Source organism: Branchiostoma floridae, chromosome 13 (genome assembly GCF_000003815.2).
Source record: "Branchiostoma floridae strain S238N-H82 chromosome 13, Bfl_VNyyK, whole genome shotgun sequence".
Lineage (NCBI taxonomy): Eukaryota > Metazoa > Chordata > Leptocardii > Amphioxiformes > Branchiostomatidae > Branchiostoma > Branchiostoma floridae.
This window is the reverse complement of record NC_049991.1, coordinates 18418386-18443359: the sequence shown is the minus strand read 5'-3', so window position 1 is coordinate 18443359 and position 24974 is coordinate 18418386. Positions and strand designations below refer to the sequence as shown.

The 24974-nt window shown below is 41.6% G+C and overlaps 1 protein-coding gene across 4 annotated transcripts in view; it reads left to right on the top strand.

The window, feature by feature from the left end:
* Window positions 1-251: 251 nt before the first annotated feature.
* The window catches only part of LOC118429785 (toxin MIT1-like), a 25995-nt gene continuing 1272 nt past the window's right edge, over window positions 252-24974 (top strand). The window contains exon 1 of one of the 4 annotated variants that reach the window (XM_035840421.1): window positions 252-480. In XM_035840421.1, the coding sequence (XP_035696314.1) occupies window positions 403-480 (78 nt within the window). In that variant the 5' untranslated portion in view covers window positions 252-402. Of the gene's footprint in view, window positions 481-2775; window positions 2872-5570; window positions 5659-13506; window positions 13765-24974 lie in introns of those variants that run through there. The other 3 variants (XM_035840420.1, XM_035840419.1, XM_035840418.1) reach the window with 3 other exon arrangements.

Below are 24974 nucleotides of genomic sequence, written 5' to 3'. Positions count from 1 at the left end.
ACTCAAGACTTCCCGTGATGACATAACGGTTTCACACATCCATTGGGAAAACTTAAGTGCCTTATTTCTGGGAAATGCACCCATTTAAACAAGCATTAGTGGTTCATACGGTTAATGGAAGACGATCCCCTATAGAAACCAATTTCCTGCAGCGTTGGAAAGGCTTTCTTATGATATTCAAACGCAGTGTCCTATAATCAAAGGGACGTGTCTTCTTCAGCGCACACCGCAGCGATACCGGTAAACACGATTCCGTTTTCCCCCGGGGGCTACGGGTGGTCACCACGAGTGCACGGACACAATAAACATATTAAAGTCTTCGCGCAGGCGTGAATCTGTCTATAAAAACGGACGAATTCTTCATAGGAAGAGTGTTGAGGTCCGGCAAGACTAGAGGAGACAATGGGTGTAACTTTACTGCTGCTTGGCTTGATGATGATGACAACGTTGACGCAGGGGATGTTCCTGAACATGATCGGGGTGAGTTTTTTTTTTCAAGAGAAGTTGGTTGAAGACATTTTTGATGAACAGATAGGATAAATTTTTTATACTTCAATTAGGACAATGTTGCAGACTTTGTACAATTCCCATCTTTTGAAAATTGCTTGAATTATTCCAGTACTAGGGCTAGCAGTTTTTGCTACCAAACTATGCAATCCCGCGTTTAGGATGTTACATAGAGTATGAAAATGTGTCTGGAGTCCGCCACTCTTGGATGACTTGCTCTCCCGCCTGCAAGGATTCTTCAGTGGTGTCAGTGTGTCACCGAAAGTGCATCTTTTGATAAGCTCTTCGGGCTGAGATTTACCGCTCTAACGAAAGCGTGTTTTTTGGTGTGTGTGTGCTTGCGAACATTACTGTTGAAAATTGCCACAAAACTTGTTTAAAGCGTTCACCGGTCTTTTCCGCGGTAAGTATCTTGTGAAGCGCCAGTGTCGTAAATGCCCAATATGCTTCATCAGATAATCACTCAGCGAAATTGAACGTTGAAGTTGTATTTACTTACAGTTAAGTCTTCACTAATGCCGTACGTAATCGTCTGCCTAAGTCGTTAGCTACTCTATATCCTTGCCATATGTAAGAGTACCCGCGCGTACGTACGTGCGTAATTTTTCCTCACGATTACACTTTTGTCAAATGAGTGTATTGTGTACTGTGTATGTATGTTGAATGTCTGGAAAGTTATAATTAAAGTAGTACGCTCCCGTAGACCACAGTATTCGTTGCAAATAAGAAGAAAGAAGTTGATTCTTGCCACAATATAAGATTTTTTATTTTATTTCTCCGTAGGTTTGTCTCTTAAAATCAGATACATGTAAAATATCTAATCTTAAAAGTAGGAGTTAAACATTAGATTTAAGATAAAGTATGGGAGTATACATATATGTTTTACTTTAGGACTAAAGAAGTTGTAGTCAACAAATGTACGATGTCTAGTAATATTCAGAGATGGACATCGAATCGAATACTGTAAATGCATTTAAGTTCGTGGGGATTTAATTTCGCGGTAGCGGGAAAAAGGACTTTTCGCGGTGGATTTAATTTCGCGGTAACACCATAGACTGCAGTCTAATATCATAATAGAAAAATATTCGCGGTGGATTTAATATCGCGGTGAAGCGGCAAAAACCGCGAACATTAATCCACCGCGAACATTTCTGCATTTACAGTAAGGCGGATTAATGGAGATCGAATAGACAACAATTCAATTCAATATCAGGAGCTCCAAATGTGTCCTGATGATATCGATGATGATGATGATTGGTTTATTCAGGAAACACATACATTATGTACAAGGCCTCACAGGCAACCTCAGTTACCTGAATTATGCTTGTGCATGTATAACATGATCACATTTGCAAGATAAAATAATAATTTAAAGGCTTGATTACAGAATTAGTTTAACGCTCAACTTTTAAACAGAATAAAATTGCCTGATAGAGTGGCACACAATAGTAGTGTAGTTGTTTGAATGTCCAAATAGTCCATAGTCCATAACCATTTAAGTGTTCTTTAGTAGATGTACCAGGTACGGAATCGGGCTTCTTTTGTACCTGTCAATAGTAGTGTAGTTGTTCGAATGTCCAAATGGTCCATAGTCCACAACATTTAAGTGTTGTTTAGTAGCTGTACCATGTACGGAATCGGACTTCTTTTGTACCTGTCAGTTCACGCCTTACCACGTTTGTGACAGGACAGGCATCTGATATTTTTAAAAGCCCCAGTGAAAGTCAGAGATTGTAAAATACTGCCGCACAAACATGTTTATAACTCGCACCTTGACGTAATGATGACGTATAACAAATGGGATTTAACAATGACTGATCAGCATATTTTATCAAGAAAAGTCAATCTCACGATGAGGTGATATGCTCGTGTGACGTCAGTAGGATCAAATCAGCAATGGAATTACCTTAACACAACGTCATGTGTGGTGTAAGCAGTCATTTTTAATTTCTGTTGAACAGCGATTTCCCACAAAGAAAGGAACTTATTATAAACAGATGTATTCCTTAACAAAGACTAAAGTCACTGTTGACAATTTGGGTAAGTGTTGGAAATTACAGTTCAACTTTGATTCAAAGTGGCATCACCTGATACTACGCAAAACCGACGCCAATTGATGATCCTGTGTTGTATTGCAGCATAATGTAATTGTTCACAAGTGACGACAGACAGCTTAGATACCGTCGTGCGGTCTTTAATCAGGCTATTGTATGCTCATACACGAACACATATAAGCTTGTCACCGCCAGGAGTCATCCCGACAGAACATAGCAGAGACTCGTCATGGCAGTTCTAGCGCTCATGTTGGTGGTTTTGCTAACGACGCATCCTGCTGCCGCTAGCATTTTTCTGGGCTTACTGGAGGTATGTTTTATAGCGTTATATCGGAGACTCTGTCAGTTTGAGTGATTGTTGTGGTCATGGAGAACCTGCCTCTTGAGCGTCATGATTAATTGAGTCGTAAAGTCCGTCCGTCTGCAGACACAAGATAGTGAAGTGTTTAATCTCATAAAAATGTCATTTCTGGTCCAAGGCTTTGGGCGGGATGTCTTTTTTTTACGGCCATGACGAAGTTTAGGAGTTATTTCTAGATTTTTTCCACATATCTTGCTCTCGTCAGGTGAAAGCTTTCGTATACAAGCTGTGCCTTGGAGCACAGCCTGTCTACTTAGATTTTTGCACGTCGACATTGGCCCCAGGCTTTTTTAGACGTACGTGTTTATAGAGCACACGCGTCATTGCCTTTATGTCAACGGAGCTGACAAACACCGCACTTGTAATTCGATAAAACTACGCTTTTTTTGCTTGATCTGCATGCTTTGTAATTCAAGTCTCTATTCATCAACCCGGCTGTCCTTGCAATAGTTGTCCAATGTCCACTGATATTTCACTCCACTACAGAGCATCTGTGTCACTTATGGTCTTAAAATGATTCACACAAAAAAAACCTTAATCTTTTTGTCGTTGAGATGCCACAAAGCCATTTTATTTCCAGCATCAACACCGAAAATCCGAAAGGAAACCGCAGTCGCACTGTTTGAAAAAAAAGGAAAAAGAATTTCAAAGAAGCCGAATATGTGTGCTCTGAATACGGATTATGGCAAAACGGTATGAATGACAAACAATGACTATTCAATGCGCTGAAAATTATATCCACTCTGTAGATTGATAGATGAATATGTTTGATTCATATTACTTGATATCAAATTTTTAATCTGGATGCTTTGCAATTCTAGTCTTTTCATCATTATGACTGTCCTTGCAATGGTTATTTAGCACTGACAGTTTACTCCACTACAGAGCATCTGTGTCCCTTATGGTCTTAAAATGATTTACAAAACCTTACTTTTCTCGTTGATGAGATACCACATTCATTTTATTTCTAGCATCAACGCCAAAAATCCGAAAGGAAACCGCAGCCGAACTGTTTGGGAAAAAACGAATTTCAAAGAAGCCGAATGTGTGTGCTCTGAATACGGATTATGGCAAAAATATATGTATGACAAAGAATGGCTATTCAAGGCGCTCAAAAATATATCTACTCTGTAGATTGATAGATAAATATGTTTGTTGCATATTACTTGATATCAAATTTTGAAGTTTGTTTTTGACCTTCAAACAGTGGTATGCTCCGTAGGGCCTTCTTCAAGTGGATATGAGAATCCCGCTCAGTCGCAGTGCTTTACGCATGTTTTCAGAACATTTAGTACGATCTTCTAGTATAGTGCTCGATTTTAGTAAGTGGCATTGTATGTTTAAAAAAGTGCGATACAAGGAAGACGTACTAAAGGCTGGACATAAAGGTAGTTCCATAGCCTTCCCAAAGCCTGTTGCCGAGCAAAACAGGAATTAGTGTCTTCTGTTCTTCTATGGAAACCAAGTGGCCGGGTACATTGCAGAAGTTTGACTTTTACGGACACTTTGACTAGAGACTCTGGTATACACTTTGATAATTTAGAGCAAGCTATGTCAGATAGGGGCCTTTGGGGTGAAATCTGTACTTGCCTGGTTCCGACCGCTGGCCGATGATGTATGTATGTATGTATGTATAGCCTTCAAAGCCGCCGGAGCAGTGGGTTGTTATTCACTGTGTCCAGGGCAAGGTTTTGTGACAGAGCCCAAACCTCTGCATCCGAAGCCAGGTACCCATTTGAACACCTGGGCGGAGTGAGGAAAGCCGTGTAAAAATATCATTCCCAAGAGCACAAGGTCGGGAACATGACAGGATTTGAACCCAGACCCTCTGGCTTCTGCGCCAAACACCTGCAATATTAGACAAAATTGTGTGCAAATGTGTGCAAAATATACGCTAGTCATATGAGAATGAACCAGATCCATTCTTACATCTGCTTGGTGATTATGTCGGAGCTCGCAACAACTATAATGCAACATTTGCACCATTACACTTGACGACAGACAAGATGCCCACTAGCCATGCATGGTATTTAAGCCGCAGTTAGAAGGTTTCCCTGGTGTCGCAGGTTTGCTTAAAACTAAGGACACAACCCGCCGTACGTGCAATTTGTCCGTGCGTTTTTTGGGGAGGCCACGTCCGCCACGTATCTCTGAAAACGTTCAGGCTGTACAGGGCAGGCGCGTCGCCCGTGCTTGCACGTACGGGGGCGAATTCGCAGCCCGATGGCACACAAAGTTTTGCCTGTACGTGAAGTCCAACGGAGTGTCTGCGTGCTCCTAAATCCGTCGGATCCCCTAGGAGTTCATACGGAGGCGGTACTTACCACTGAAGGATCCCAAAAGATTGCCCACGTTTGTGCCCTTAGCTTTAGGCCCCTTCACGGCAGGAGAGTAATTTGCAATGTCCTTTAATGATGGAGCTTTTATGTCCTGTTGTAACCCACTTAAAGAATTGCTAGAGGGATTAATAAGAATAAGTACAAAGAGTTAGTTTGATGTGCGCCTGCATGACTTGATTACACCCTAGAAAATTAGAGAGGTGGGGATGTAAGTCGACTTAAATGGAGCATACTGTTTAGTTTATGTTTCGTGCCAAAGGCAGCGTTTGTAGCATTAGTTCTCCTGTACCAGTGCTACCAGCTACAAGTGAATATGATCAGTCGGTGCCTGTTACTGTCGCTTCTTATGTGTACTTCCAACATGTCGGACGGCTTTTTCACCATGCACTTTGTCCAGGTAAGTTTGTGAATACTTGTGTGTCTTTGCTGAGAAAACTAAATATCGAAGGTGTACGTTTTAAGGTGGTTTCACACGTGCGTATATATTCCAGTTCGTATGAGGTCCGTATGCATATGGAATTCGTATCCTCTACCAGACTCCGACCAGGTTGCTAGAAAAATCATAGAAATTGGGCCAGATAATCTGCCAGTGGAATCATGTGGTCGCAAACTTCCACCAGCTACCCATGTGGTGTCACATGTGTGCATATTGCTTCAATTTCTGTCAAATTCTCGGCCAACTGTGGAGCCTGGTCGAGGCTAAGAACTCCATATGGACCTCATACGGACTTGAATATATACGCACGTGTGAACCCGGCTAATAACCCGGTAAATATAAAATTAACAATGTTTGGCCCGTGCGCATACGTAGCGCGATTGTAGGTGGGGTCACACATACGTATATATTCACGTCCGTTTGAGGTGCGTATGACGCTCTTAGTCTCTACCAGGCTCCACAGGTCGCGGGAAAAACAGTACAAATTGGACAAATATAGATACATTACATGCCAGATGAGTTAGCTGATCGACAAGTATGGTTAGCGACCCAGGTAACTCATCTGACATGTTACCTGTTTACGTTTGTCCAATTTCAATTATTTTTCCAACGACCTGTGGGGCCTGGTGGAGGCAAATACTCCCATGCGCGCTTCATACGGACTTAAATATATACGCAGGTGTGACCCCACCTTTAGATCGCAAAGTACAGGGAACGGAGAGGGGTTTTGTCGTGCCCACTTTCCACCAGGACGGCGCTCTCGCCGCGCTCTCTCCACAACATAAAATAGGACAGCGCGTCGCCCTGTGAGCGTGCTATGGTCGATCGCCATCACCTCGGCGTCTGTTTTAAACCAAGCGCGATGGAAATCCAACGATGAGCGCAGAGCGAGCGCCGAGAGAGCAACAAGCGCAGTGAGAGCCAAAGGATCTCGGTGAGCGCCCAAAAGAGAGCGCACCGGGTCGATAGTAGCCTGTGTTTACACAATCTCTCTCGCTGGCTGGGGTTAATGACCCCCTCCCTTGTAAAGCCATCGGGTAGGATTGCTATTTTAGTCAGGCTAGGGGCGAGCGCGCCTGCTACTGGACAGGTGGACCTTTCGGAAAATACTGTAAAATGCAGAAACTTTCGCTGTGGATTAATGTTTGCGGTTTTCGCGGTGGCCGCTTCACCGAGAACTTAAAACCACCGCGAACATTTTTCCCTGGCATTAGGAGTACAATGCATGGTGCTACCGCGAATTTAAAACCACCGCGAAAAGTCCTTTTCCCGTTACCGCGAAATTAAATCCCCGCGAACTTAAAAGCATTTACAGTACTGCATCAGACTTGCTCGGTCTAATACTGTTCTGAAATTTTATCCCATTAGATTTTAATTCGTAATGTTACCCTGGACAAAAGTGGCCGCGCTAGTAGTTTCTTGTCAAATGGTCTTATGGTTCTTATTTCAACTGTTTAGCACAACATATGGTACCGTACTGTAAACGTGGGGCTTAAAATCATTTTTATCCTGCTGTACAAATTGACAAGATAAGATATGTGCATTTCGAAACCAGCAATTCATCTAAATTCATTCATAAGGGTGCTTTATTTAATGCATTCAGCAGGGCGCTTTTCAAATATCACTTCGCGGAGACTTATTTACCACATCCGTTGCAGTTATCATGCTAAAAGGCCATGGTGCAGCTGTCATTTGTGTAACACCATGTAATCATGTATTATTATCTTACTGCACATTACCTTGTTGGGGCCCTCTCACTCCTACACCGAATGTATCACCAAGACGCACCAACACTACTGAATAACCTTCTACCCGAGCCCTACGTACACCGCCGTGAAACACGTCTGTCAACATCCCAACACAGTGCAGCCCTAGAACCTGTCCAGTCAACCTCCTCCTGTCACAAAAGAACTTTTCTCCCAGCCACAGTTAAGCTATGGAACTGTCTACCACAAGACATTGTAAATATCAAAAACTTGAAGAACTTTAAACGAATAGTTAATGCCCACCTCACCGATATTCGCCAGCGTGATGCATTGTAAATGTCAGCACAGCTGCTAAAGATGAGGTGTGGTCACAGCATAGATAAAAAAAAACAAAAAACTGACATGTACTAACATCTTAATACCCTCATTCATGCATATCCCCTGCGTGGGATGCTGTGAATAAGGCATCATTACAGCAATTGGTGACGTAAATGAGAGATCGGGTGCTGCTTACCGCCCGTAATCACCCTGAAGTTCTCATGACGTGTTGCCGGTGACGTGTTGTCGGTGACGTGTTGGAGGAGTTTGCCTTCTGCAAATTGGACGCTTCAGAAAAACGGTTTCGTTGTTCACATTTTACACAACAGGCTTTAATGAGATCGCTTGTTGTGCTGTTGGCAGTAAATACGGCCTTATAACGTAGTACGTATTCATCTCGCGTAGGTTTTAAAAACTTGTTGTCAGAGTGGGTGTTTGTAAATGGGTCAATCAAGAATAGAGAGCTGAAACTACATTCAGCATGCGTTTCGTTTAACTGTTAGTTTGTCCCAAGTGAAAAGAGTCACCTGCAATATTTCTTTATTTTTTCGAAATCGTTTAATTTCGCTATATTATAATGGTAATCCTTGAAAAGAAAATAATGAAAATAATCTTAATGTAGTGTTGAAATATATATATATATATATATATATATATATATATATATATATATATATATATATATACATATAAAGAGACAGAGAGACAGAGAGAGAGAGAGAGAGAGAGAGATGGTAGTTTATCAGGGGCTAGAGTTTAGCAGTTTTGACGTGATGCACTGACGGACACGCGCATCGCCGTCCAGTAGGGCCGACCTGTTGTATAAAGAAGATAGACTGCTGCCTTCTTTTCAACTGATCACTAATCAATGTTCGGTAAATCAACACAGCAATATGCAATGGCCTAGTAATGTGAACTAATGGGTAAGCATTTCGCAAACAGACTAGATCATGTGGATAGATGAATCTTGACCATTTTATTTGGATTGTCCTTGAGGAACGGTTATCTGGTCCCTGGCCTTAGAAAAACGCTGCCAACTCTAAGAACAAGTCTGGATCGTGACTCAGACTAGGAAATGTTTTGAAAAATTCTAAAAAGTGATAAAGAGAGATGGTTGGAACTGGTAGTAAGAGGAGCTAAGCACATTTCAGTGCGTTGTTTTTGTTTGCAAGTAGGCTAAAAAAAGAAGATTGGCCGACTGATAGATTCTATCCACAGCTTCAGAATGCATATAAATCCATTTCCATCTGTAGATGTTATACTGTTCATGTAACTAGTATTGTGATGAATGGTCATGTTACAAGCGAGTAAGTTGGAATCCTTTTTGTGAGTCACTGTCCATGCGTCATAGCAACGACACCTTGCGGTGCAGACCAAACTGCAGATACCAGAGCTAGATTGAACCCTATACATCTGATTGGAGATTAACAAATCCTGCTGTGCTTTGAAAAACGAGTAGTAATGTAAAATTTGATATGAAGGTGTGGTGACTATCGAAAAGAAAAATGAAAATTTTAACGCACTTTGTCTGTCTACTTAGCATGAAAGTCTATCCGTGCTGGTAAAAGAAAATAAAGACTAAACCCTATGTAACCAACACGTCAAACAATCGAGACTTTCCCAAATATTCGTCTGTCTCCGTCAGCCTTGATCACAAATGGACCTGTCTGCTGTTAACGTTATTTCAAGGATGTCACGTTGAAGTCACCTCACTGCAGCAACGGGCCGTAAGAGCTGGTCATAAGTGTTTATGCAAGTGGACTGTGTACATTCCAGCTCACCGAAAGACCCAGATCTAGAGTCGTTGATGCTGTTGTTCTTGTTCTCGTTTAACGTCTAATATTTCGCTAGGCATGGTTTCTTTGTGTTGTGTTTCACTTGGTTCAGTTTCGAGTCAGTTGTCTTTCTAGGTATTTAACTCTTGGTGACTTGAGCTTGGGAGTTGCTGAATGTGTTTCTAGAAGGGTACGTCGGAGCTGTGTGTACTGTCAATGTTCTTGGAAAAGGCGATGTACGTTAAATGGTTAATGACCCGTCTTTTCCTCAGTTTATACAATATCATAACGCCTGGTCCCTTGCCATGATTTACCATCGAATAAAATCAACGAATCTATTGTCTCTAAGTATTTGAATTTTGGTGGCTGCGCTCAGTGAGTAACACTATACATGTAAATACAGTTTTCCCATTTTTTATGCATTTTATTTTTGCTTTCGGTAAATAAAAAGAATTTATAGATTTAATTTTAAGTCAAGATTTCTACAAACAACATTTCATATCATTGCAGTTGCAGTTAACTCATCTCCACTTTAACCATTCTCCTCTGCTGGGGCATCTACATGTTTCTCTTATTAATAAGTATACACCTCATTTTGATTGGTCAATATACACATCATTCTGATTGGTCAATGTCATTATACACCTCATTCTGATTGGTCAATATACATCTCATTCTGATTGGTCAATTTCATTATACGTCTCATTCTAATTGGTCAATGTCGTTATACACCTCATTATGATTGGTCAATATACACCTTATTATGATTGGTCAAGGCATGATCAGACAATGTCATTATGTATAAACCCGTTGGACCTTCATCATACACCCCTTGTGTCACAGTCACACGTTGTCTAATGACCGTGAGGGTCTGAAAGCCATTTCGTAACGTGACTGGATACGTCAAGTGGCTGCTATAACGTTCAATGTTATAATGCACCTACATCTGATCAGGCAATGTCATTATGTATAAGCCCGCTTAAGGTTAATCATACACCCTTTGTGTTAAGGTTCATCATACACCCATTCTGATTGGCCAACGTTGCCTGATAATGACATTGAAGGTCTGAAAGCCATTGATACGTCCAGCGGCTGCTATATATAATAAAGCTGTTAGTGAGCCATTGTGAAGCGCGCAGACCAGACCTTAGCCCAGTACTCAGCACCATGCCCCACTGTAGGACATCCCGGCTCCTCGTGGTCTCGGTTCTCCTCATCTGCTGCCTGAGTGGTGTGGTCGGGATGTGGCGCCTCACGGTACCAGAGGTGAGTGGTGGATGTGGACCAGTACCCATTTGCAGAAAAAACGTTAACAGGACGGCAACTGGTGTTCATTTCAGGGTTAAAAGTTTACGATTAGCATTCGCCTTCGATGCTGTCGGCTCCACAATATTTTGCCATAGCACTTCTTGTGCTTGGTACATCTTGTTACATCTTTAGAAATTAACATGAAAACCATTTGCAGAAAAAACGTTAAAAGGACGGAGTAAGACGGCAACTGGTGTTCATTTCAATCAGGGTAAAAAGTTTACGATTCGCCTTCTTCTTCGTTGCTGTCGGAATGGATGAAGAGACGCCATGGCGCAAGCTCCACAATCTTTAGCCAGAGCACTTCTTGTGCTTGGTACATCTTGTTACATCTTTAGAAATTGACATGAAAACCATTTGCAGGAAAAACATTAAAAGGACGGAGTAAGACGGCAACTGTTCATTTCAGGGTTGAAAGTTTTTCTACGTTTCGCCTTAGCCATCGATGCTGTCGGAATGTGGCTATAGAGATGAACTGGCGAACCTCCGTCTTATATCATCCATACGGTGATTTACATCACTTACCCGACTCCAGGAGGCATACTGACATACCAGTCACTAATAGAGATCCGAATTAAACCAAACCAAAGCAAACCAGACAAAACCAAACTGGTGAATGCTCCACAACATTTTGCCAGAGTACTTCTTGTCCTTGTTATATGTTGTGTTTAACAAAATCAAATGAAAACGATGGCATGCTACTGTTAATATGCCATGGTTCAGAGTTTCATCGTTTGCCTGTGCTTCTTCATCGACTTGTTATTTACAAAATGCAAAGGCATGCATTGACAAAGAATCTACGCTCTTTTGATAGACATCTACTTTGGTTTGGTGATTGTTTGGTAGTTTATCAGATGGCGAAGCCATAGTGTAGTAGCTTGGTAGGGATTTTTGTTAGAATCTGATGCATGCCCTGATGTCATCCATATAATCAAATCAGCATGGCCTTATTTTGCTTCGGGATAATTCCCTGGAACAGGGGGTCGTTAGACATAAAGGTGTGCGGCTTCCAATAGAAACCCAAAACAAATTGGGGTGTGCTCCCTTATACACCATTACAATGGGCTACCGTGTCACCCTGACGTCAGTTCTAACTTCAAGTACCATAGAAATATAATAACCTCAAGGTCAGATGAAAAGTACATCAAGAATCGTGTTTTTTGCCCTCTTAAATACCAATGAAATGGGCTACCGTGCCATCCTGATGTAAGTTCTAGCTTCAAGTACCAAAAAAGCATAAAACCCTTTAGAAGTTCAGACGGAACGCACTTCAAGAATCATGTTTTTTGCCCCCTTATGCAGCAATTAAATGAGCTACCGTGTCACCCTGATGTCCATTTTAACTTCAAGGATCATAAAAACATGAAAGTCTCAAGTTCAGACAAAAAGTACTTTAAGAATCCTGGTTTTTGGCTTATTACGTGCTGTCTGGTTTCTACAAGAGATTCTGTTAATTTACCTAACAGAAAACGATCAGGATTAAGGCGAGATCAATCAGAAAACTGCTGTACAATCAATATACAGTCAAACCTGTCTATAGCGGCCACTCAAGGGACCGGACAAATGTGGCCACTACAGACAGGTGGCCTCTGTATAGAGGTGGCAACTTGTAGATAAAATACCCAAGGGACCGACAAAAAGTGGCCACTATGGACAGGTGGCCCCTCTGTAGAGGTGGCCCCTAATACAGGTTTGACTGTATCGCCAGCACATGATAAGAAAAAAAAGAAAAATAGCCGAACACATAAATGCATGATGAAAATGTATTGTTCGCATATCTACCCTAAAAGTAAGATAGCATGTCCCTAGTTCACTAAGTCTCTAGACAGTGCACCCATTCAAGCCTCAAGCAAAACACTTAGTGTATAATTGAAGAGGTCGGTCCCCTAACGTACCAGGCGGGGCACGCTTCTGGGTCTGGTCTCCGATCGCTTAATGGGTTTTAAATGCCCCCTTCACAACTGATACCAACAACTTAGTATAAAGGGAGATCATATAAGTCCCATTAGATGACACCTACCCACGCACATTAGTGGACATTGACGTATTAACGTGACCATATGAAGTTTGGTCTCATGCAATGTTCCTCATACGTCATACAGTCTTGATATAAGGTCCAAATGAATGTCTTACTTCTCTTCTTCCTAAGCGTAAGAGAAATCTTTGCCCTGCCCACTCAAAGATAGCTCAACATAAAGATATGACCTTACAAGTGGGGGAGGAACACGGACGATTGGAGCAGATCATCGACTAATTGGGGCAATAAGTAACACTGTGATGTGACACGAAATAGAAGATTCCTTGCCTTACTACAATATAACCTATTGCAACACAGAAAACGGCTAATGCTTCATAAAGATACTTTCCCTGTCGATGTCCTTTCATTGTGATTCAAGACGGGGGAAGACGATAAAGCTATCATAGCCTAGTTTGATCTCGATTTTCCGCACTAGCGCTTTACACTTCCAAGCGATCAGCGGAAGCCTTCTAGAATACAGTTTATGCACTACGGGAGCATCAATGTTGCCGCATATTTCGTTGACTGTAAAACTCATTACTAGGGGCAAATTTTCAAATCCTGTCGGCCATTAAGCTTCGTTAAGAATCGAATCAAGTCACAAATCTATTCAAGTAGTAATAATGGAAATCCCTCCCATATGACGTATTCAACGGACACCACACACACAGTGGGTTGGTTGGTTGCAACCATAAAGGCCGTTAAGTGCCAGTCATCGTAACGGTCCCATCTAGTCGGACGACACTACCGTGCACGTTACGTGATACGCCCCGCGGCCTCCTTAACGCTGTCAGTGAGCCATTGTGAAGCGCGCAGACCAGACCATAGCCCAGCACTCAGCACCATGCCCCACTACAGGACATCCAGGCTCCTCGTCGTCCCGATTCTCCTCAGCTGCTGCCTGAGTGGTGTGGTCGGACTGTGGGGCCTCACCGTGACAGGGGTGAGTGGTAACGCCTTTATTCGCGGGGTAACCTATATCCGTTGTTTAGACACTGTACTTAACGATATAGAGTCGACGGGCGGTGGTTTTAAACTGCAATATTTTGAAATATCACAATTCAAGACCATCGTTCGTCCACTTCATATCCCTAGCCTTAATACGTGTATCCTGTTTCTAAAAACAACGGATATTGGTTACCCACGGATAAAGGTGAACTGGCGTTACATCTAACCTTTTACATAAAGAAACAAGGGGCAGGATAGGCCTGTTCCTGATGTTCAGGGTTAACTGTTAACGCTTCGCCTTCGCCATTGATGCTGTCGGAATGGATAAAGAGATTCCCTGGTAAAGCTTCGCGCGATCGCAACCGTTTGCCAGAGTACATATTGTGCTTGACACATCTTGTCTTTTACAAGATAGAACTAAATGTAGATGCATTAGTGATGATGTTAGTGCCATGGTTTAGGTTAACAGTTTATCGCCATTAACTTTGTTATAAGTGAAATGAATGAAGACATGTCCTGGCAAAGCAGCTTCACTATCAACTTTTGCTTGATGATAGTAGGGTAGTTATTCAAATGGTGAGGCCATAATATCTTAGAAATTTCTTTTTCTTAACCTGAAGGACCAGTATCTCACTTGACTAAGCGGATGGTAGGATAATGTCCACTCATATTCGTGGTAGTCAGCTTCTGTCTTACTATATTGCACGGGATTTGGGTAGAGGTCTACCTGATATGGTCAGCTGTAGGTCGTGTGGTGTAACGGCAGGGTGTTTGGTCCTGAACCCAGAGATCCAGATTCGAATCTGTTGTTATACTACCTTGTGCCGTTGGGGAAGGTACTTTGCATATAAATAACTTTCCTTTCTCAGGTGAAAATAAGTACCTAGCTTCGTTGGGAGCGTCCCTCGGATAGTACGTTCAATGGAGTTCCCATGCATATGTTTGAGAAGAGCCACACCTCGAGCGGTAATTTCCTATGTGATCTGGCTAGACCGTACAATTTCCTCACCGGGTTGAAATGGTCATAGTCGCCTGTTTTGTAATTCCTTTCAAATATTTGGTAGTTCTAAATAAATTAACAGATGAAATAGATATGTTTATGTAACAAAAAGCCAGTGCAAAGATCAAATGGCGCGGTCTGGATCTGATGAGTGTAGATAAAAAAGGAGTTGACATTTGCAGGGCTGTGTGTAGGACATGTACATGTACATGTCACTGCATATGAGAGTGCTTAGCACACATTCAGCACCAAGGACATGTACAGGGCAATGATACACTCGTCGGGCATGGTTGAGAGGATGCTAAGTAATAACCATTCAAACCCTGTTAATGGTACACTATGTTAGCTCGTATTGTGTTTATTCATAGCGTGTCTTTCAGCGGTTCTATAAATGTTTTGTGACATTCTAGGCGTATGAAGCTTAGATTTTACATTTTGAAATAAGCTGATGCCATTTCAGATGTCTACATGCTAATCGTATTGCCTTTGGCTTACAACAGCTTTGTCAAATGATAACGGGTCCCATTCGAAGAAAAGCTTTCGGCAGGAATTTCTAACGTAAGCTTTTCTGAAGGGTCATTCCGCACATTGTGCTTCAGGTTGCAGAATCTTCCCGTCGACAGATAGCTAATACTCTGTTCAGTGTGTCGTAAAGTACATGTGCATAGGCATAATAACAGAGTTGTACACGGTTGAGGCGGTTTTACTGATAGCTTTTGAATGGGGAAGTGAGACTCATTCAGAAGTGAAAGGTCCGTAGCCTAAAGGTGCACTCTCACCACACTTGCGTTAAGCCTGCGTCACTGCGGGGTTCGTTCACTGCGTCACTGTTTTGTTATTTTCTCCGATTTTTTAAAACTTACATATTGCATAATACGTAATACAAAATACACAGAAAGTAAGAAAATTAGTTCTTTCTCTCTGAAATTCGTTACCTTTCGAACCCCGCTGTGACCCAAGCTTGACGCAAGCACAGTGCATCTTAAGGCAGCTGTCCATAAGAAGAAGATAATTTTGCAGAAGGGACCTTTTCCTTACTGTGCTCTCGACACCCACGCAGTCCAAAACATCTTACATAGGATATCCACTTATACCGCCTTTCCACAAGAATGACGCTCTCGTGGCGCTCTCTCTGCGACCTAAAATTTGATAGATCGCTCAACGAATTGTATAGAAAAACAAACGAATCTTTTCACGTTTTGCATGTTTTTTGGTCTCTTCAACCACACTTTTACATTCTGTATGATACATCAAGCTTGCAATGTGAGGTTACACACATCCGTTGTAGGTCGCAGTGAGAGCGGAGTAGCTAGTGTTGTTATTCAATGTTATTGTGTTGTTTCTGCCCAGGATTGCCTGAGAAAAAAACAGGTCTAGGTTTGACCTGAGCTGTATTACTCCTGGTTAAATAAAAATAAATAAATAAATAAAGTGGAAAGCGGGCCTTACTGATTCTAGAGGACTTTGAATGCCCGGCGGTCAGATAATACAGACCTGCACGACCGGATCCGCGGGCGCATTCAGAAATTCATCCAGCTGTAAAAGTGTCAAAACATCGCCTGGAGCAGCAACTAGCGGAGATGCATAGATATCATGATGTGAGCGTGTTCACCAGTAAATTGTAATTAGGAGTATGCAGAAAGGTATAAATGACCCTGAATGGAGTCCAATATGCAATCATGTAACAGAAAGATGGACGATTGGCTTTATGCCCTCGAAAGTTGAACAAACCTGGCTTGCCCTTGGGGAACTGAATATAACTCAGCAAACTGATGTTTAACCATGTCTTGCCTAGTCTTTCAGGTGCGGTCTAATACACAAATAAAATACGTTAAAGGGAAAATTAATTCCGAAAAGCAGGAAAATTCTGTATGACAAATGAATATTTGTAACGTAGTATTTTTTTTTCTTTATTCAAAAACACTTAGGACAATGTGGCGCTGCACTCAAGTTTAACAACTTATTTTAACAGCGCCACATAACAAAATACAATGAATTAATGAACTTACGAGGGGGGTTCAATAAGTTCTTGGCCTCACCAAGAAATAACAAGCACAACTCAGATTTTCAGGCACAACTTCATAGTATGAAGTCTTTTATCAATATCCTCCAAATTACAAATCATTGGAGTCATTACTTTCCAGGCATTCGTTTTTTCTAAATTAGAAGGTAAGTGGGGAGAAAAAGAAGGGTGAAGTGTGATCAGACAATTTGACCTCACACCTCAGGTTGCAGATCAATTGTCCACCTTTTTTTTCGTTATCCCTTACCTAACGTTACTGGGTGTCGCCTGCAACATGATGATCACAATAATTTGAATTTTGGTACACATTTATATAAGACTTTATACATGTACGTGGGGTTATCAATAAGTCCCCGACTTTACCGAGAAAAAATAAGCACAGCTCAGATTTCGAAGCATAGATGTCAAGTATAAAGTCTTATACACGTATGTACCAAAATTCAAATTAGTGTGATCATTACTTTGCAGGCGACACCCAGTAACGTTAGGTGAGGGAGAAGGAAAAAAACGTGGACAATTGACCTGACCTGAGTGTGTGGGTCAATTTGTGCTGCTGGAAGTTAGAAACCCAATTCTTTTTGCTTGAAATAGGAAGAGAATCATTATCAAACATTTTGACAACGTCTTTTGTTAATTTATGGCATGGGAAACTAGACCCACACATGTCTGATCACAATTCACACAACTTTTTTCTCGCCACTTACCTTCTAATTTAGGAAAAACGAATGCCTGGAAAGTAATGACTCCAATGATTTGAAATTTGGAGGATATTGATAAAAGACTTCATACTATGAAGTTGTGCCTGAAAATCTGAGTTGTGCTTGTTATTTCTTGGTGAGGCCAAGAACTTATTGAACCCCCCTCGTAGATAACTTAGGTCAACATAACTGTGCGCCATTTCACACAACCCCAAGACATAAAGTAGTATCAATTAACCTAATTGAGTACAGATGAAAAAGAGAATTAACAAAAGTAGAGTTGAGAATTAACAAAAGTAGAGTTGGGACTTCTATATCTACTTGACTGCTACAGTCATGTAGAGCTAGAAGCGCTTAGTATCCTCAATGTATGTTTGCGTGAGTTGCATCGTTTTAAAGTTGTACACAGACGGTAAAAATGCGGAACCTCTGAGAATGAAATATGATTTGGCATTGTTTGACATATTATTTAGGTTTACACGATGACCAAGTAAATCTGCAAGATTGCCGAAAAATGCCGATCTTTGATGAATATATAATGGACAATGAAGCATAAAGTGTAATACAGATTCGCATCGACACCCGCATCTACAGCAGGCACTGGGAGACAGTCCCCGGATAAACAAACTTTGATTGAGAGCACAGGTGCGATGCGAAGCCGGACAATAAGAGCACAGGTGTAACGAGGGCCACAATCGTAGTGTGGGGGACGAATGGGACGTACTAATTTAAAAAGGTATTTCTGAAATAGCGAGTAACATATTAGCCGGAGGCCGGCAATCAGAAAACGCCAGCAATCACCGACCGAGTACAAATAGAAATGGCCTATTATGAGCCAAAAAAAGGCCCCAGAAAGCTTGCTATGGAGGCTGGTAACATATAAGGAACGAACAACAAGTAACGTAGTATCCATGTGCTGACCACTCTATTTCACCAGAGCCGTACAATTGAATGATTCATATCAGCTATTTCCTTTTGTATGTGTCTTTATAATGGCTTCTAAGATATGCTCTGATTCGTGTTCTAAAGGATATCGTCTACAGCGTGCCCTGTCGTCATCATTCCGCGAACCTGCTATCAGACTGTCAGCACTTTCCCGCTAAGTGCGGCTCACGACACCGTCACTACTCCGTTATTATCGGCTGTTCAGGGGAATGACTCCGTTATCATTGCTACTACAGGGAATGACTTTCACACAAACACTATAAATAGCTGGATAGAAAATTGTTTTTCTGCACTGTACAATAAGCGTAGGGTGAAGTAGTTTTTATCCGATTCACGCGCGATACAAGTGGGTTAGTCTCTTTAAGAATTTTGTGCGCGGAAGATAATTGACGAACCTAAGCGTATTGGAAGGTCTCGCATCCTGTTTTTGACGCCTAGAAAGGTTGATAGTGATCTAGTGGTTCGCTCAAAGTGGGCAAAACATGAGTGGAGTCGCGTGGCGTAACCGTAGGGTGCTTGGCTCAAAGCGCAGAGGTCCCGGGTTCGCTGTTTAAGCTGATATGCTCTGACTGTGTGCCCTTTGGAAATGCATTTAACACGAATTTAGTATTGGTACATGTTCACACATACATCATGATCAATCTGTAGTGAAAGTGTCGTAACGTTAGCGCAGAGGTCCCTGGTTCACTGTTTATCAATCTGACATGCTTCGACAGTGTGCTCTTAAGCCCCCTTCACACGAGAGCACGAATGAGCCGGAATGCCGTCCGAATGAATTTTTTTCTATTCGTGGCAATTCCTGGCAATTCGTACTGTATTCTAAACATTCTTACTGCATTCGAGATATTCGTCCCCATTCTTTTGGCTGGCTCGAAAGTTTTTGACATGTTAAAAACTGTCGAGGTGCATTTAAGTGGAGAAATATCGAATGGCATTCGCAGTGGATTCGTAGTGTATTCTAACTATTCTGACTACAGTCTGACCGCATTCTACGGCATTCTAACATTATTCGAAACATTCTTATCTCATTCGATGGAGAACCGAAACGGCAAGCCACCTCGAATACTGTCAGAATGTGGCCGAAAGAATATCTCGAATGCCGTAAGAATGTCTAGAATGCACTACGAATTCACAAGAATAGACAAGAATTTTCATTCTGACAGCATTCCGGCTCATTCCTTCTCGTGTGAAGGGGATTTAAGGCCCATTTGGAATTCCCACCCGAATGGCCCCGAATGTGACACGAAGTTTGCAAATACTTCATTCCGGCTGGTTCGGCTTGATTCCGGCTAATTCGATTCCGTGTGAAGGCCCTATTAGGAAATGCACTTAACACGAATTTGGTACATGTTCACACATACACCAATCTGTAAACAAACATGTCATCCGTGATTATATGGATGACATCCTCTGGGAACCCAAAAGCCGATGCGAGTGGGCAAGTAAAAAAAAAAAAGGTTGGCCAAAAAGAGTTGCCTTGATTATGAAATCTAAGTGGTCCTGATCGAACAAATGGCTAAACACACAATTATGCGGTGTGATATTGGATGAGTTTTCTGATATGTTTTTCACACTGTACAGCACACATTTTCTAGTTCTGCAACAGCTCTGCAATATCTACAGCATGGTTGAAAACAAACGACGTTTTTATGGAAACGATCGAAAATTGATGTCATCCATATCATCGAATTAACAAAGCCTTTCTCCAATTACTTCTCAACTATCAGCCACGCATCAATTAGCAAAATAAACATCTACCACGATTATCACTTTCTCGGCACTGAAGCAGCCTGTAGGACCCGTACATATATGTGGCCGTTAAGTGTAAAAAGCTTAGCAGGGTAGTACTGTAGTTTACTCCTATGTTCGCTTCTGCTACCGGAACAACAACGAAGCGACTCTATATAGTGTATAATAAATGTCAGAGCGAAAAACGACTGTATGTAGTGTATAATAAACGCCAGAGCGAACTACTTTCCGGATGGTGCCCAGGCTATGAAAATCCTGGATTGTTTTTGTAATGAATATGAAAATTCCTACCAAACCATTGTTATCAGACTCTTGCAGATACAACGATTGCAACAACTCAATACTCCACTGCGCGGATTCGTGCAGATTTGAACATAAAGGCTGTTACATGTACAGTTCGAGTTATCAAAACGCAATTATGTGACTAAATTGGCTATATTAGGAGAAATTAGATCTTCTGTATCATTACATTGCAAACTGTTCGACACATGTGTCCTACTGATTTTATTGTATGGATCTGAAGTCTGGTGCAACAGCAAATTGAACGACAAATCCCCGATAGAGTCCGTTCATCTGAAATTCTGTAAGTACATCCTAGGTGTTCGAAGGAACGCAAGTAATTTTGCAAGTAGAGCGGAACTGGGGCGTTTCCCCTTGTGGATTGAAGCTCAATGCAGAATGTATAGTTATTATTTTAGATTAGCAAACGAAGTGCACACAGATAGTCTTCAATATGAAGCTTACATGGTACAGCAGGAATTAGATCGCCGTAAAACATCCTGCTGGCTATCTGATGTAAGGAAACTCTTAGAGGAGTCCGGCTTTGACTACCTGTATATAAACGGTCACTCTAACGTACCCACTCATCTAAATCAACTAAAGCAAAGGTTGAAAGATATCTTCACCCAAAAATTTCATTCAGAACTGCAAGCAATTCGACAAAAAGGAAACCAAGGAAACAAATTGAGAACATACAAAACATTCAAAAAGACATATGAAAGAGAAACGTATCTTAGCATCTCAAGCTTTGAACATCGCAGAGCTATGAGTAAATTTCGCATAAGTGACCACCCATTACATATAGAATCCGGCAGACATAACCGTACTCCTTTAAATGATAGAACATGTAAATTCTGTGACCACTTGTATCTTGAAGACGAGACACATTTTTTACTAGAGTGTACATTATATGAATACGAACGCCAATTCCTATTTAATACTTTACAAATAGACAATATCTGTAAGAAAATGTCAAAACAAGACTTGTTTAAGTACTTGATGTTATGCAAGGACGATCATGCTATCGACACAATATGTAAATATGTCTCCATGTGTTTCAAAAAGAGAGAAGAACATGTTAGATGCAGCCATTAGAGATTGTAACACATAGTGTCTTAGTTCCTTTTCAATTTAGACTAGTTTAAAATCATTGTATAAGTCTAGTTTCTTTTTTCCTCTGCATCCATAAGACCATATGTGGTCCCTTTGTGCATTTAGCCCTCGGGCATGAATATGCAATAAAGATTATCATATATAATTTAAGGCCTTTGCGCACTAACAACGTTACAGCCACCGTTGGTATCCTGTACTACAAATTGACTTTCTCTCCCACACATAATCCTCTTACTCATTTGGCCTGAAATACCTTTCAGACTTTTGCTCAAATTCAATCGTTCTAGTCTTTACTCTTCAGATCATCATCATCGTATTCAGATGATGCGAGGTTAATACTTTTAAGTTCCATACTAAGCTTCTTTGGGGAAAACAATAAGGTTACATCCATTGGTATGGTTGTAGTAGCGACCAATGATCACATTGGTTGTTAAATCAACTTTCTGAACCAACGCGCAAGCTCACTCTACGGCCGACTTCATGTTGCTGAAGAACTTTTTTTCACCCTCACCCTTTTGCCTTGACTCAAACATATATTCAACTTTCATACTGTCCAGAGTGGATATATTTATTTCAAGTGTTTAAAATGAAGCTCACATTACGGCGGACTTGATGTTGCTGAAGATATTTTGTCACCTTTTTACACTGACTGGCACTTCAACTTATGTACTATTAATTGTCTAGAGTGGATGGTTATATTTCAAGTGTTTCAAATGAAGAACATGCTTCAACTGCATTCACATTGGGTACATGATACATTGTAGCCCACTTATCGGTCCTGTTGTCCTTTTCAACTTCTTTCAGTGACGTTCAACCCACACCGTCAATTGTTCTCTCAGTCCCGCGTTACATCACACAGAGTGTACGCTAGGAGTTATAAGTGTTTTTAAAGCAAACTCTTGTTTTACAGCGATGGAGTTACACATACAATTGTCTCGCACTACATGACAAGAAGTGGACACGAGAACTTGAAAGCGCAAATGGCTTGTCCAACTACAATGCCTCTCCAAGCTTGTACGGGGAGAAGAGGAGACGTACATGTGACTTTGATGGCCTGTGTTTCGTTGCAAGATCTAGTATGGAAGAATCAGATACATACGAGAAAGTTAAGCTTTGCCTGTACTTGTTTAAAACATCATGGAAACAAATTGAACAAAACCCAAGCATGTGCAGGACGAGAGATACAAAAGCAGGTATTTTTGCTGCAGTACCAAGATCTATCGCTCAGAGGGCCAAAATTGACCCTAATCTTTGTGCTTTGTAACCGTTACACACAAACACACAGACAAGCACACACACACACACACACACACACACACACACACACACACACACACACATACACACACACACACACGGAGGTAACAATTGACAAACACAAGAGTTAGATTCATCTAATTTTTCAGCCTTTTCTTTTTCTGCGAATCTAATCCTTGAGTTGAAAATAGTTTTTAACTTGTGAATCAGAATTATCAGATACAAATTTCAGTCATTACTAAGCCTATTGGCGAATGAAACACAAACGCATCGAAAACAGTACCTTCATTCCTCAGGGGGGGTAGATAAAATCTTAGGACGGCCGTGACTTTGCCGTAAGGACACATTGAAAATTCACTATGACGCAACAGGGACAAAATTGGGACCGTGTTAAGTGCTCAAAACGACACCCTTTTAAGCGCACTGATTAACCCAAGGCCCTTTTTCCACCCCCTCTGAACCTACAAATGCACCAAGGGAATAAAACACTTCGACCCGGAGAAGCGAAGTGTATCACCTTGTCTCCATTATCTTCGGTCTACGTCACATTTCCAAACTGGGGCCCGTCCTGATAGCTTCCGGGAACCAATAGTATGATATAAAAGACACCTAACTACAAGAGAATAGTCTTGGGCATTATTTGTGTAATTTTCTTTGCGTATACATTTCTATTTTTCGTTTCCACAAACAGCCCGGCCGGGCCCCGGCATGGAAATGCGACGTTAACCTAACTGGCTTTAAACTAAATTAAGTATTACGAACACGTATGGAAGTCACAAATTCTCACAATGTGAGAAAACAGCTGCAGGAAGAAAGACGACATGGCCATGGCATTCTTATGACAGGGCCACCCCACATACGCTTCTGATCAGGATTCAATAAAGAGACCAGACACCAGGTGTGTCGACCGCAGTAGACACCAGGCAAGCAGAGAATGTGCGACTAATCCTTCGCTCCCCTACATTTGGTGGCAGCGGTGGGATGTGTTCCTAATACAGTGGAAGCCAATTAATTGCACACCGGATTAACGCACACTTCTGTTAACTGGACGGAATCCCAAAATTCCAAACCGGTTCGGTCCAGCTAGATAACTTCGCATAATTGCACCAGCCGGATAATTGCACCAAATTCACTGGCAAATAGGCCGTGCAATTAAGCGGCTTCTACTGTACTGGTAAGGAAATGTTGATTCAATTACCTGGATGACATCCTTGATCTGGGATCCCTAAAACTCATGCCGACGTCCTGTCCATTGCTAGAGCTTCTGGCTATTCTAGCAGCTCATCCACCAAAAAGGCAAAAACGACAACTTGATACAAGCGCAGCCCAATTTCTGACGGGTAGATTTTCAGCGAAAAATACGGTCGACCCTCGAGCGATTTTGAATTTTTAGGGAATTTTAGGGGATTTTCAATCTTCTATCATTTACCAAATCTAGACACATGTAAACGTAGTTAAAGCAAGTTCAAAGTGGACGGAAACATATATGCCACCACTACCTTTCTCGTCGAACGACAAGAGACTTAGGAAAACGTGACTCAAACCAATGGGCCCTGACCCAAATGTTTGAGTCGTGTTTCCGTACGCCTAATGTCACGTGCCTTCCCTAGCGTCCCATGCGTCTTAAACTCTCATTGACATGTATATTTGCTCAGCTCTATTCAGCCCTATACTCTATGAGCTTTCAAACTTCTGAGAAGATTTGAGGAAATGCTTCGCACGACACCTGTCCGTTTTACACGAGCCGGTAGTGTGTCGTACGTCCATCGCCCCGCGTCATTCCTAGTGTGGAAAAAAATTGGCCCAATTTACAATCTGTCCTACTTCTGCTGTCATACGATATCGACAGATATTGTTTTGCATGGTGTGAATGGGGCCTTCTCTGATGCCAACGGTGAACTACGGTGTGAATCAATTTAAAGGCTACAGGGCTGGAAATGCCATGTTCATGTGAGTTCATTATCCTGACGATGCTCCCTGTTGTGTTGCCACAAGTGATCGCCAGTGTATCCAGGCACGAATCAATGACGATGACAATTACTCTCCAAGCAGAGGTTAGACTCCGGCTGTTTTTTTAACTTTTTTTTAATCGTTTTTGAGGAGCCTTCTCTGCTGGCTGTTGGCTCTGCGGGGCGGCCTCT